A 15,354-nucleotide genomic window follows, 5' to 3' on the forward strand; every position below is an offset into this window, starting at 1 on the left:
ATCTATTTGGTATTTATGAAGTAGGGGGTTAACCAAGCTGGAGAGTCTCAAGGGTTCATAGGCAGGGGTGGGGGTCTCCTCCCACTTACACTTCCTGCTGCTTGGCCCAGTCCTTACAAACCTCCCAATCCCAGTGCACCAGCCAGGCCTGGGCCACCGCTGTCTCTCATCACCATCTCCTAAGAAGCCTTTTGGCCTCCTCTCTCAGCCCTTTCAAATTCATTCTCAGCTCAGGACTTCCTCTAAGGCAGGACTGTCTAGATGAGAAACTGTCAACCACCCCATGGTGCCCTAGCACAAAGACCTCTGGGCATCCAACCTGTCCCTGTCCCTCTGCCAGCGTTCTCCTCCTCAGTGCCAGTCTGGTGGAACTTCTGTTCTGCTAGTGCAAGAACCCCTTTCCTCCTCTAAGCCCTCCTGCAGCCATTCCCTCTGCTGAAACCTGCTCCTCGCTGCTCCTTTGCCGGACCCTCCAGCTCCCTGCACGCACCTCAACCGAGTTCACACCCCTGCTCTCTTCAGTACCCCACAGTGCACCCCCCCCAGTGGCATGATGGGTTCTCTTGACACCCTGGAGCGCCCCTGCATCTCACTTCTGCATGTCCTGGATGATGCAATGAACACCTTCTGCCTGAGTGAAGGCTTTTACTATCCATTTTCATTTACATATAAACCACCATTCTTTCCCCTTACACGCAAATGTCCCCGTGATGTCACGATTAGGCTGGGAGTCAGGGAGGAGTGAGGGCAGTTGCTGCATGACTGCACTAAGTGGAAAGAAAATGGGGAGGAGGACACATCGTCTTCACAGGACTCACGTGAAGGTGACGATGACAGTTAACATTGATGGCACATGTGTGTGACAGAGATGCTACCAAGCACTTTCAGAGCATTATCAAATTTAATCTGTGAGATTGGCAAAAAATGTCATCATCCCTCTTGAAGAGGAAATGGCTGTTAGAGGACTTGAACACCTTGCCCAGCCTGGAGGAAGCCAGAATCCACCTCATATCCTGTTCTGCAGGCACTCAAAGCCTGCGTTCTTAAGCACTTCATGATCCACATCTAGGAAAGAGTTTCCTTGACATAGTATCAGTTGAACTGAGAGAATCCCTGAGTGTGTGTGTGTGTGTGTGTGTGTATGTATGTGCTTATGGTAGTGGGAGGTGAGGGATTAAGTTAAGATAGAAAATAGTAAAAATTATACAAGAGACCTGAAATTCCCCTGGGTAGCCACAAGGTGGCATCATTAGCCAGGGGCAGCTTGGTTGCTGCCTTCTGTGATAATTTAGATGGTGTCCAAGTCACAAAAGTGGAAAGCATTGCTTTAATAATGATTCTGATAATGACTTATGAGGTAATACTTGACTTAGGATATATATGCAAAAAAATGCATCACTATCTCAACTTTCACAGGAACTCTTGCATGTGAAGGCAGAAGTCATCTATTTGAAAAACTTTATAGAACTGGATCTAGGTCTTAAAATGCCATGAAGAATTTGGTTAGGTGGACAGAAGAGGTTGGGGCATTTTAAGGGAAGCAGCATTTCTTGGCAGGTAGCAGATTCTCTAAACTTTGGGGAGCAAATTAATGGAAAGGACATACTCATTTAAAGGAAGATGAATGATGAGCTTTAAATAGTCCTGACTTTTAAAAATAAGGTGACAAAAGTTTCATTTTTTGCCAGGTTCACCTATAAAGATTTTTTTTTCCCTAACAAATTCCCATATACCATACTGGCCCTAGGATGCATTATTATTTTTAACACATTGGGAAGAGCCTGTTCCCTCCTCCAAACCTTCCTTCTGATCCCTGATCCGCTGCAGGGCAGGGGAGTAAGAGAAAGTCTGAGGTCCTCCATGTGTTCAGACGGCTCCTGCCTCCTCCCTGCTCTGCCCGGTGGAGCCGATCTCTGCTGTGAGTTGAGTCAACTACTCCTGGACAGCATGACTCATGTGGCTGCCACTGTGAATGTGTCACACTTGATTCTGTGACACGTGCCTTGCAGTTCTGTAGAGCAGGTGAGCTCAGGCCCTGGGAAGCTGGTGTCCAGGCTTTGGCCACACCAAGGCCACAGCTTCACCCACACAGACCTTGGGAATCATTCAGTAGATGCTGAGACCTGCAGTCGCAGAATGAGGTGTGTCATCAAAGCCTGATAAAGTCACTCCCAAACAGCTCAGTGCCTCTCAGCTTTTTTTAGTGAAGCTGGACAAATTCAAGTTTGGACAAGTGATTTTATGTGTGTTCTTAAGTTCCTGTCCTGTTTCCTGGAAGAGGGGCCTGTCTTTGCTCATCTTTGCAGTACTTTAGAAACAGAAGGTCTTCCAGGGGTGTGGGCTTAACACCCTCTTGCTCAGCAATGTGTCCCAAGGGCCACAGAATTGGGAGTGAGCTGTGAGTTCAAAAGGATTTGATTGGCAAAGAGCTGATGCCTCTTCCTCAGGGAATGAGAGGGTTTATTTCACAGCTCAGATCTGCAGCTCCTTTATCTGTACACTGAGCCTAGTGGTGCTTAGGACCCACTGCCCTGTGATGAGGTTGAATAAAAGAACATTCCTGAGGCTTGCAGCATAAGGCAGCCCATGCGGTTGGTCCCCCTTCTCTCTGGAGTCTTCTTCCCAGTTTGACAGTGTTAGGAGTAAGACTGCTGAGTGGTTCTTGGCTGAGCCTCCGTTTCTTTCCTGGATTTGGGAAGTAATGGTCAGCTGTTTCTACATCCAGCGTACCTGTCAGTTTTGTGTTACCATAACTAAATGCCCACGTCAGGCCACATATGATGTGAAGGGAGGTTTGTGCAGCTCACAGTTCTGGAGGCTCAGGGCAGTGGCACCTGCATGGGCTCAGTTCTAGTGAGGCCCATGGAAAATGGTGTCAGCAAGGTCAGGAGTGTGTGTTGGAGTCAGTCTGAGCCTGGAAGCAGAAAGGCCAGACTCTGGCCTTCATAAGGACTCTGGAGAGGAAGCCATCAGGGAGTCCCAGGAGGACCTCATTCCAAGGAAATACCCCAGTTACCTAAGGACGTCCCTTTCAGCTTTGCCTCTCCAAAGTCCCACTTCCTTCCAGTAGTGCCACGCAGTGGACAAAGCCTTCAGACCCCAGAGCCTTGGGGACATTCACACCATAGCCCTGGCTGTGAAGAAAGCCTTGGGGAGCTAAAGACACCGCAGAGGGAGCTCTGGGGCTGTTGTTGAGGGATAAACGCTGCTGGGGAGAAACCTTGTTGGAAGAGCTGCTAATGAAACCAGCCCCCACAAGACTCAGGTGCAGGACTTCCCCACCTTGGGCACTGACCTTTCGTGACTCCAGAGGACAGCTTCTGTGAAGTGATCCTTCAATCAGAAATCACTTGTGTGTATTTATGCTGCATCCATACACTGATACATTTGTGCATTTATATTAGATTTAGGGTTTTTTAGAACACAAGGACATCCTGTGGCTTTAGTCAACAATGAACATATCAACAAGGTCATCGAGGAAACTGAAGGTCAGGGAGGGGAAGCCCTGTGGTCTCACCAGGGGTCTCGCCCTCCCAGGCCAAACCCAGGGGCCCTATTCTGAGTCTGAAATCATGTCCACATCTTCTGCTTTGAGGACACGTGACTTGCCCATTTCTGGAGTTGGCTTTTTCTAAAATAATTCTGCTTTCCTTTTACGATCAGAAGAGAAAACCTCAAACGCTGTTTCTTTAAAAATAGGAATTAATGAGATAGCCAAACTTCCCGAAGCATTTTCATGTATATAATTTTACTCTCCTAAACAGCCTGGAAAGCTGGGAAGACAGATGGCTCGTTTTACAGATGGAGGTGGGGGATGGAGCAAAGGCACTGGTTCAGACCATGCAGAAGGTCCCGGCAGGAGTCGGTCAGCCTGGTCTGGTCTGACTCTCCCCTGGGCTGGGCCTCCTCTTGAGGTTTCCATAGCCTCGTTTGCTCCCAGTGCATTTCAACAAACTGTGTGTGGCTTTCCCAGCCTCTCAGGTCATGGTGGGAAGCCCCGAGGGTCCCAGAGACGGCAAGGACAGTTCCTGTCTCACAGGACATCAACTCCTGGTGAGATGAGCATGAGAGGTTGACAAAAGAAATCTCAATATGACATGAGAAGGGGCTGCCTGTACAGTGTGCCGTGGGTACTCAGAGGGTGGAGTGACTAATTCTGTGGCAGGGGCGGGAGATGAGCATAAAAAGTTACAGAGAGGAGGTGACATTTAAATTGCAACTTGCTGTCTGGCGTGTGAGTCCAGGCCCCCAGTTTGGCAGACCTAGACTTCACCCCCCCATACCTTAGACCAAGACAGGCTTCTTCTCTCCCCAAAGCTTCCATTTATTCTGCTGAAAAAAATGGGTCACCATCAGCTCCCTTGTGATAGTTTGCTGAATAAACAAGATGACAGACGTGAAGCCGGTGGTTACTTCAACGCACTGAGCTTGTATCGTCACTATCAATAGTAATATGGCTGCCTTTTTCTATTCTCCCCTAATGAAAAATTATTTCCTGTAGTAGACAGGTGATGGGACAGTATCCCACGTACAGGGAACAGTCTCTGATAGCCTCCGACACTTTGGAAAGTGGCAGTAAGTTGGAGATGGGCAAAGTGACCTGGAGGAGGTCAGGCCCCATTGTGAGGCTGGTGAGAGTGAGCTGAGGAGTCCTGGTGGCTAGGAAGGCATCCTGAACTCCAGGGTGCTGGTGGGTGCCATTGGAGACATAAAGCCAAGGAATGGCCCAGTATGTGTCTTAGAGAGATCCAGAAGGCTGGATGGAGAGGGCAGGAAAACAGGGAGAGGAAGAAGACTTTGAAGGCCCCACAGGGGTCCACCCAGAGGAGACAAGGGCTCACAGTGGCCAAGTCTTGCAACTGAGCTGTGTAAAGACTTCTGGGACTTTGAAAGCTCCCCATTGAGGTGAACATAGCATCCCTCCCTCTCACTACTAACCTGTAATGAGGCAGGAGGGGATGGTGAGCGACACTCCAGGAGGATACAAGGTCAGCCTTCAGTGGGTTGGAAGGAGGGTGGGTGACACGCAGGTGGGGTGAGTCAGAAAAGGACACCTGCTTATGTGGGCAGCCCCCTCATGGGACCATAAGCTCTCTGAGTCCAAGGATACCTCTGTGGTCTTCTCTCAGTGTCCTTGGCACCTGGCCTGACACAGAGAAGGGGCTCAAGGACTGTGTATTGAAGACAGTGACTATGAGGTGCACCTGAGCACTCTTGGAAGGGACAGGTGCCTGTTGGTAGAGATGAAGCCGCTGTCCTGGGTGTGCAATGTCAATTGTGTTTAGCATGGCTGGGCTTTCGCTGTCATTGATCCCAGGTTCTCAGCTACTAAAGGTAGATTGTTTTTTATTTGAAAAACAAAACCAAGAAAACAGAAAATAATGACAACAAGAAGTAACTTCCTGTCACTTCCATCACCTGCCTGATTTCCGCCTGCAGCATGGGTTTGGTTGTTTGGCGCTCAGCTCTGGAGTTCAGCAATTAAAATGACTCAGCCGGCCTGGTTCATGAGGAAGCATCACCGGGTGTCACAACATTGTGTGCGCTACCTGGGAAACCAGATGAAGCGCAGAGCAGAGGTCACGGTGTCTAGCTGGCAATCTGAAAAAATGCACATTGAGGTTTTTGTCAGCAGAAAAAATTATGGGTTTCTTTTGAGTGAAATTTCATGTAATATACTTATGGATCCTGAGAATTTATGAAAGCCACTCATGATAATAAAAGCTTTCCCTCACTTTGCGGCATATAATCCTTTTGTTTGATTGTATTGTCTTTTCACTTTGGTTTTGTGGTTGCGGTGGAAGCCAAGGAAAAATGCTTTGCCCGTAATGCTCCTCCAGATAGACAGACCCCACCTCTTTTTAAACTGCATTTGGTCTCAAATGCACTTGGTCACATGAAATAAATGCTGACATTTTAATAGAAACATTACAGCAAAAATAGTTAACAATCTGCTTTAATTTCAAAACTCATTTTCTCTCTCATACAGTGAGGCAGTATCTTGGTAAAATGTTCCAAATGCATTGGGATTTAATTATGATGGCAATTTATTCTGAAATGAGATTAAGCTGGGCTGTACAGAATAAAGGTGCAGGGAGAAGGCCAGAGCAAGTTCATGTTCCTGAGACCTGAAAGCCAGGTGGCCACCGTGGAGGGAGAAACCTTGGGCACAATAACTGCTGAAGACCCTAGCCCTGGGAGCTCAGGTGTAGACTGCACCGTCCTGGGTGAGGATGATAGACAGGGAATGCTGATAGTGACTTATTACCGTCTCCTCCCACCGGATCCAATTTATCCATAAATTTATTCCTGCAGCAAATATCTGAATCCGACTGTGGTGAGTGCTGGGAATGCAGGGATGCCCAAAATATGCACATTCTACCTTAAAGGATGCAGGCCTTAGGGAGAAATGCAGTCCACAAAGAAGAACATAGATTAGTGCACAGGGACAACTGTGCCAAGGACTTAGAGAGCAAGGTCTCTGTTGCCAGGTGAGACTAAAAAGCGCCCTTGGCGTGGTCTTAGTCACTGGCGTCACTATCCGGCAAGCCTCAATGGAGCTGGCAACAGGGCAGGGCGGGGGTGTGGTGTGGGACACTCCATGCAGGAACAAGTGTGTCTCCTGATCCTTGAGGGGCTGTAAGCATGGTGGGTCCGTGGAACCCAAGGAGCCTCAACACCATCAGAGATCACACAGGCAAAGCGCCCCCTGGAGTTCACAGGAGAGGAGGCAGGGGCGGGTCCTCCCAGCCTCTGGGTCATGGACTTAACTCCCTAAGTTTATCAGGAAGCCACTGAATGGTTTTCAGGCAATGTGCGACATGGTTCAGGTCTAAATTTTTGTAGTGCTTGCTTTGGCTGCTGTGAGGGGAAAGTACTGGAGGAGTCAGGGGGTGGGAGCAGGCAGCCCACTGGGAGATCCCTGTGGAGGCCCGTGGAGATGCAAAGTGGTTTGGAAAAGGAGGCCCTTCCACGGGAGGTGCACGGAAATGCAAAGAAGGGGTACCAGGCGCCAGGAGGTGTCGCAGGAATTTAGGCCTCAGGTTGGTAAAAAGCAGCTGGAGGGGAAGCTGAGTGAGAGGACCCACCAGGGTCCTGACTGTGAAGCTGGTGGCGTGTTTTGCCCCAATACATGACCCAGGCTGGGTTTGCATGTGTGCCCATTCCCTTTTCCTGGTGGTTGGGCATAATGATCACAGAGCACCTTTGTTTCTTGGAACTTAAAACAAAATACCTTTTGAGCAGATAGCGAATTGCCGTGAGCAGTGAACCAATGGAGCTCACACATCACCCCCCACCCAGCACCTCCTTCCCTGGGTGACTTGGCAAGGCTCCTGGCAGCTCATCTAGGCTGCCTTCATCTAACTGGCCCCTGCTTCAGGTGGAAGGGACCTGGCTTTGAAGTCTCCTTCATTTCTGGGATATGTGATTCTGTGTTTCAAGAATCCTTGGATCCCAGACTGCGGGCGGGTCCCATGTGCCCGGTGTTCTTCTGGGTCACTCCACTTGGTTCCTCACCAAGTATTGCCATGGTTTTTGATGGTTCTAATAAGGTCAGGAACAATTTGTCCCTCACCCTGAGGAAACCTTGAGCCTGTGTCTGGCGCCAGCTGCAGCCGCCTGGGGGCGTCTTCCCTCCTCTCTCACAATTTACTTCAATCACCAGTGAAGGAAGGCAGGTGTGTTGCTGAGTGCCTGCTGTGTGATTGTGGGGACATCCTTGTCAGGTAGGGGTTCTGCTTTATATAAAGAGGAGTCAGAGGCTCACAGAGGTTAAGCCATTGCCCAAGGTCACCTAGAACAGAGAAAGGAGCAGAATGCTACCAAACCCAAGATTTCTGATTGCTGGTCCAGGTTTCGGTTTTGGTTTTGATTCCTCCTAAATTGGTCTTTCCTGAAGTGGGGGCCCGAGTCTCCTGACTCCCACACGTTGGCTTGGGGTGCAGTTGGTTGTGGAGAGGGTTGGCTCACCTGATAAGGAAGTGTTTTCTTTTCAGTTCTCTCTCATGCCTCCTGATTCGTCGGGTGGAACATGGTCTGGTGTCAAGGTGGCTTTAGGATGCACTCAGTGGGGCTTGTAACCCTTTTCACAAAGAGCTGGTCTAGGGCCCAGCACCCCCAACTTTCAAAAGCACAAACACTTTTGAATATAATAAAGTTACTGTTATTTTGTTTTCTATTTTTGGATGATGATTCTGCTTTTCTTTGTATTGGTGACACAAAGGAACCTTTTAAAAACAAACAAATTAAGCAGGAAATAAAGGAAAACATGGAGTAAATCAGAGTCAGGTGTACGGGCCTAATGATAAAAATCCTGAATTCGTGTCTCTCTGAATGCGACTGGGGATGCCTGCCTTGATTCCTGTCACTCCCTCACACGGAGAGGCTCCATGTGACCATTGAGACACTAACTTCTAAATCTGTTCTTTCTTTATCCCTGAAAAATGTCTTAAAGCAATTATAACAAATGCCATCCTTGCCCTCCAGGACCATCAAGGCTTGCTTATAATCCAAATCAACCCCTCCAATAATGGAGACTTCAAACCTAGGAAAAATATTTAAGTTTATTGCAAAAGATAATATTCCATTTAAAACGGTTTAGAAATTTACAAAACCTTACATTAGTACATTGTCTTTAAGAAGGTGCTCTATACGGGAGCAGGTACGGAGATCCGGGGCAGCGGTACGCACTGTTTAACTACAGAGAAAGCGGCTACATAAATTCCTGCAATTTAAGTTGATGTATCAATCTTTCCCCCTTTAGTTTTATAAAAGCAATTTTTGCTAAGTTAATCTTTCTCCACAAAACCATATCGCCTCCAGTGAAGCATTTCTGTAGAATATCATGGTCGATGTCACCAATACTTTACAAAGGAGCAGCGGTCTGCAATGGGGAGGTGAACGTAGAGTTTTGGTGTATGTATGTGTAGTTGTTTAAGCACAGATACAACCCTTTTTGTCCGTCAGGAAGGTGTTTATCAAATCCTTTTTCCTCATAATGATTTTGAATGTTTGATTTTCAGAAGGGACCTCCGTCTCGTTTTCAGGTGGGTGGCCCAAGCAATGCGGTGTTGTGCTTTGGTATAGAATCAGTAGAGCCTCAGTTGGTTTTATTTCTGGAAACATCAACATTTTTCAGTTCTGATTTCATTTAATTCAGTTGAGGGTTGATGCAAGGTCCCCAGCTGGATATGTGTGTGATGCCAGGAGCTTCTTAATTTTGTGTGAGCTGTATTCTCCCAGGCTTACTGGGGCAAATGCTCTCGATAGCTGAGTGGCTCTGTCCATTTGAAGTTGGAAGTTGCCCGGATCTTGCAGAGTAGGTAAAGCAGGCGCTCTCACCATTCAAGGATGGACAAACAGGCCCTGAAAAGTTAAGCAACTTGCCCAAGGTTAGTGGAATAGACTGCTCTGTTGCCTGGGTGTCTTAATTCTGGGAACAGGCTTATTTCCATTCCAGCATGATGCCCAAGAATATAAATTCATTTGAAATTAGCGTAAGCAAACCAAATTAAGATGGAAACTCTACTACAAGAGAAAATTACATAAGAGATCTCAAATGATTTCGCCCTATTGGATTATCCTCTGCGCTGTTCTTTTCCATTGCTGGGGCCCACTGAGAGCAGACTGTATGGATACAGACAGAGAGATCAGTGGCTTGTAGCCAGTGGTAGCATGTCTTATTGAAATGTGGTTTCTTAAGTATGACAAGTGCATTTATCTTAATTCTAACTTGACGTTATGTATTCCGTTCTCATTTTGTGGGTTTAAACATTATACTAGAAGCAGAACAAGAGCATCTTGAATGACATTCAAAGACTTAAATAGTGCAAGCTGAGATTCCTTGCCAAATTTCCCTCTCACTCTCCCTGAAATAGCTTTGTGCACTGCAGGCCTTTCAGAGGGGAAGGTGAAGCTGCAGGGTGGTTTGCTCAATTAGCTTCAGTTGGCAGTAGGGTACACACGTCCCATATACACACGGGGTGCCGTGCACTACCAAGGCTTTCACTGAGACCCTGGGTCCTGGGCCAAGGGTCCCTGAAGTGCCTTCCTCCTTTAAAGCTGAGTTAGCTTTAGGACTCATTCCTGTGGCTTCAATCCAACCACAGGCCAGCAAGGAATTTAATGTGCAGGAATCTGAGCCTTGCCACCCTACCCATCAGCCTCAAGAGTATGAAGCAATTACTTCCTTCTACGTTAGGGCTTGGCACAGCCATACAAGTTTTCCTGGACTCCCCAGGTAGAGGGGTCCTGTCAAAAGAAAGAGCCAGACCCAAAGAACTCAGATTTTGGGAAGGGAAGGCCTTCAATGCTAGAATGGAGAAATGTATATCTGCTGCCTCTTCAATCAAGTGACCGTTGCCTGGTTTCCGGGAAGGGAGACCAAGAGGAATGGTGTGTGTTTTCCTAGCTACGAGGCTGGCACAGGGATGCATGGATGAGAAGGAGTGTTGTATCTCAGGTTCACCTCCTATCTGTCACAGATAAGATGTAACTGAGAGGCAGCAGAGTCTCCTGCCCTCTGATGTTGCAGGAGAATTAACTGCTATCTCAAAGGTCAAATGCCAACTGGGTCCTACCCACTTTCCAGGCAGCCTAAGGCCGGGCAGAGATGCTTGATAAGTTAAAAACTACAGTGTCAGTAACTCTCTTTGAATTCCAGTCACCCAGGACGGCCACACTAAAAAGTCTTGGATATACCTTACACTGCATGGACTGAAGGCCCACACTGTGTGACAGTGCTCCTTGGTTTGGTATGGAGTGGCTAATTAAAAATGAAAAGGACCCCAAGGTGCCAGGATGACCTTGCTTTTCTGTCATGCCCATGTGCGCTGATAGCTAGGAAACTCCCAGGGTTTTCATCTGATTTTTCCCCAGGATATCTGCTTATAACCCTCCTCTATCTTCCTGCTCTGCACAGCATTTCTTTCTTTCTTTTTTTTTTCCTTCTGAGTTCATGAGACCAGGACGGGATGAAGTGCTCAGCATCATGGTGGTGTGGGAAAGTGCGGTGGGGGTTTTGCCCGTGGTGGGAATCTGGATGTAGCAGATGGGGATGAGGCCTGGCCATGTGTGACAGGGAACTCAGCTCGTGGTCACACCAGAGTCTGTGAAGTCCTCAGCAAGCAGCGGCACACACTCAGATCAGGTGGGTGATCGAGTGTCCGGCAGCGGCCACATAGGCCCCAAGCTCCCTGGCTTCACAGGTCAAGGGCTCCCAGCCCTGGGCCTTGGTAAAGAAGCCCGGGAGGCTCAGACAGAAAGGATTGACAAACAGGCCCTGGGAGCTCAGATCCACCAGAAGCACTTCCTCTTCACTTTCTTCGTTTTCCGCCTCAGATCCTGTTTCTCAGGGGCCGGGGGTTCTGCTGGGGACTTTGGTGGGGAAGATGCTTCCTCAACTGGTTCCACTTCCTCTAGACTCTGCAGAACTTCATGGAACCTTCCTTCCTGCTGCCGAAAATCATACTCTACACTGAAAAACAGAGGAAGGAAGAAAAGTAAATTCAAATCAAAACACACTGATTTTGCGTCACCAGGTCCCCAACTGGCAAGAAGAGCAAAGGCTTTGGAATCAAGTCACTGGTCCTTAGAGACCCAGTGGCTGACTGTGTGGCCTTGAGAAGGTTATGGCACCTCTCTGAACCCCTCATTGTTCATAGATTGAACTGACACCTGCAGTGCGTTCCTCACAGGGCTGTTACCAAGTGTGGATATGATATGTAACAGAGAGGCTCTGCTGGGTGTTCAGTAAATACTGGAGGCCGTCTTGGTGCATCTGCAGTCCTTATTGTTAATGTAGGCTATTATACATTAGGCATGAAAACTGCCTCATTATAAAATATTTTAATAATAAAAGGAACATTCAAATAAAACTGAGCTCCGTTTCCTCATCTGTGACATGGAGGCAGTAATGGCACCTTCTTGGGAGTTGGCATGTGTAAGGTGAGATGATACAGATGATGTGCCCAGAGCAGTGTCTGACATGGGGCCACCCTTCCTGCTTTTGCCCCTGTTGCTGGCATCTCATTATCACCAGCACTGCTGGTGTACTGGGCCTTGCTCTTCAAATTGCTTCTCGACTTAACAAGGTGTATTGAGAAATTTACATATGAGAGCACCTCACAGCATTTCCTCTGTTCTGAGAGATTAAATATTCCTTTAGTGAAGGACCAGTCGCCTTTTTTCATTTGTGCATTTTAGAATCATTAATGCACAGACTTGGTTATTCTGTGTTGATGGCCACAGAGGTCTATGAAGTAGATGTGAGCTGTGGGGACCATGTAACTGAGAGGCAGCAGAGTCTCCTGCCCTCTGATGTTGCAAGAGAATTAACTGCTGTCTCAAAGGTCAAATGCCAACTGGGTCCCACCCATTTTCCAGGCAGCCTGAGGCCAGGCAGAGATGCTTGATAAGTGTAACTCTCTTTGAATTCCAGTCACCCAGGACGGCTACACTAAAAAGTCTTGGATACCCTGGGGTATTCTTCTTCTTTCTCTCCGCTGCCCCTGCTTTCCAGGGAAGAAACCGGCTGAGAGACACAAGGGGAGCAGTCTATTCTGTAGCCCGCAGGATGAGGTGAGCAGGGAGTTGCAATCTCTGAGGAGTGGGTGCTGTGCTCCCCCTGAGCTCTGTGTGTCAGAGAAGCTGGGGAGCCAGCCTTAGCCTACCTGTGACCCTGCTCGGCCTCCCAGAACCCAGTGAATCTGGCTGCAAAGAAGGGTTCCTGTTAGGCATGGCTGCGGTGGGTAGGAGCTCCCCCGTCTTAACAGTTCTCTTCCCCCAAGGAGGTTCACCTCTGCCAGGCGCTTGGAGAAGGCCTTAGGCTTTCAGATGTGTTCGTTGCCTGCTTTGGCACCAGGGTTCTCGGGAGGTCCAAGGATGAGGAGCCCGCATGGGGGAGTGGAGGGGGAGGGAATGTGGGGTCATGAAGAAGGCAGAACAGACTCCTGTTCAGCCAGGAGGAAAATGATGTGCACAGAAGACCAAAGACCCTGCCCACGCTGCTTTGGGAAGTGGCATGACTGGCTAGAGCCTCCATCCCCAGCAAGGGCTGAAAAGAAGCCCTCATTAAAGGGTCACCTGCCCTCGCCTACTATCCTCATATCACCTCTCAGAACTCAGGTTAGTGCTGCTGAGAAGGTAAATCACAATTGCCACATGTGACTAATGAAGCCCCAAAGATGCCTTGTCACCGAGCATTCTGAGAGGGAAGAAACTGGCTGAGAGACACAAGGGGAGCAGTCTGTTCTGTAGGCAGCAGGATGAGGACGGGTTCATGGGGAGCCCTGGGGAAGGGCATCTAATTGCCCCACTTCTGGGTTTTTGATGAGCTTCCCCCAGATTTTCCTCTCTTCTGCTTGCATTCTTTCTCTTTCTGTTCCTCCCTGATCCTCTCTGTAGGGACATAATCCTGGTGGGTGACCTATATGACGGAAGAAAACAGGAAGTGGTTTTCAAAGCAAACCTCCTCAGCATATCAACAGTGAGATCTTGGGGAGTCTTTTCCCATTTTTGAGCAGCAGACTCCTCATGTGCCAAGTGAGCAGGGCACCCACTCAGAGGATGAAAAGGCAGTGCCCAAACAGTGTGCCCCACAGAGTGGGCATCAGGTCTAAATACCTGTCCCCTAATAAGTACTGGTTGAACATCTTCCAGGTGTTAATCCCTGTTCTAGGATCTGGGGAAGGAATGGTAGACAGACCAGCACTCTCTGGGGCCTCCTGGCACTGCTAGTCCAGTGTCTGAGCCCTCAGGTCAACATTGTGCCTGTTAGGGACCTTCCAGCCAAAGCCCAGGATGTGCCAGATCAGCGGGCAGAGACACCCACAGACTCACACAGTGACTCCCATACTTCTGTATGCATCGCAGATCCTGCACCCTGATCAGTCTTGGGGGGATGAGTGGGTTTCCATCTGTACCACCTGGACCTTGTTCTTCCCAGTGGAAACTTAATGTGATGGATTCAGAGTCTGGGGAGACTTGTCCCCAGCAACCTCTGCATTGCACCAAGGCAGGAATATAAAACAGCAAGTTGCAAGCTCTGATTCTTACCCTTGCAGCACTGGGAAAACATGGCTCACAAGTAGGGAGCATTCATAGTCACTATTCCCCTTAAATAGAGCCATCCTACCTAGTACATCAGAAAAACCATCTTCATTGTAGAGTGTCAAGCAGAGTCAAAGAGAATTGAGTACCAGCTCGTTCTAGAATTTTCCATGCTATATGGTATAGAACATCCCACCCACCCATCCATCCATCCTTCCATGCTTCCATCTGAGCTCAACACTGTGCTAGGTCCCATCGACATGCCAGGGAGCTAGACACACTGGATACTGTCCCCATGGATCTCACTTCCCAGGGTACTAGATGGCGATTACACTAACAGTTGCTTTCAAAACATTCTTCTTCTTTCTCTCCACTGCCCCTGCTTTCCAGGTCCTTGTCCATCTGTTCCTCCCAATGCTGTGAATACATGCAGCAGCAGATTTCTTCTCACATGTGAGATTTCTGACTTTGGAAATCAAACAAGCAAGTCCAGCAACACACCACCTGAGTTTGTCAAGATTTATAGGTGCCCCGGCACCTATTAGGAAAAGTAGCTGTGGGTGAATCCAGAATGTGTGCAGAGCTGGCCAACCTGGGGGGAAGAGCCAGGAGACAGACACTAACCCCATCTCAGGGACACAGGTTGAAGTGCAGCCCGAGGCAGAGGATGAAGTTGAACACCCACTGGTCTGAACCCAGGTGGCACTGCCCACTGGCTAGGTGACCTTGGACAGGTTCATCCCCACCCCGAGAAGCAGCCGAGTGTGGGGCTTAATAACTTCCGGTGGGTAGTTGTACAAATGGCCATGGTGGCAGGTGCCGTCACCCTGCTTGGGACGCAGTCTGCTGGATCCATGCTTCTTCACATAGTTCTTGGTCTCCAGGTCTTAGGGACATGCCTCACCTCTCATCTGCACCTTTGTCTCCTCAGTAATTACACACCTGGCCCTTGGCATCACTCTCCACCCCTCCCCTCCTTGCACACTCAGGGGAGAAAACACTCCGCGTTTCTATGGAAACGCAGCCGGGCTCCATTATAATCATTGGGGATTGGGGAGCTCCCCCCTCCCCGCTGAGACTGCCCCCACTGGTCTTGACAGTTTAAAGGGGATTGAAAGTGACTTTCTTTTCAAGGCCAGGCAAATAGCAGAGTATGGAGAAGTGTGTGTGCTTTGCAAAGAAATTGATTAATGTTTTTTAGGCCAAAGCAATTTATTAACATAAAGGAAAATTGTCCCTTTTCTTCTGATTCATCTGTTTGACAAACTCTGTTTGGTTTGGAGGGGAAGAGAGGGAATATGTTTT

General features: G+C 48.5%; 2 protein-coding genes across 2 annotated transcripts in view; one reads left to right on the forward strand and one right to left on the reverse strand.

Annotated features, from left to right (window-relative positions):
• Positions 1-15,354, forward strand: part of Dock2 (dedicator of cytokinesis 2) — a 409,837-nt gene that overhangs the window by 182,920 nt on the left and 211,563 nt on the right. The gene's annotated exons all lie outside the window — the stretch shown is intronic.
• Insyn2b (inhibitory synaptic factor family member 2B) overlaps positions 8,631-15,354 on the reverse strand; it is a 106,215-nt gene continuing 99,491 nt past the window's right edge. The window contains exon 4 of the mRNA XM_046421401.2: positions 8,631-11,476. Coding sequence (XP_046277357.1) covers positions 11,290-11,476 — 187 coding nt within the window. The 3' untranslated portion in view covers positions 8,631-11,289. The remainder of the gene's footprint in view (positions 11,477-15,354) is intronic.

The sequence above is a fragment of the Marmota monax genome, unplaced genomic scaffold, assembly GCF_021218885.2.
Source record: "Marmota monax isolate L192 unplaced genomic scaffold, Marmota_monax_Labrador192_F-V1.1 WCK01_AAM20220418_F8-fsc00084, whole genome shotgun sequence".
NCBI lineage: Eukaryota > Metazoa > Chordata > Mammalia > Rodentia > Sciuridae > Marmota > Marmota monax.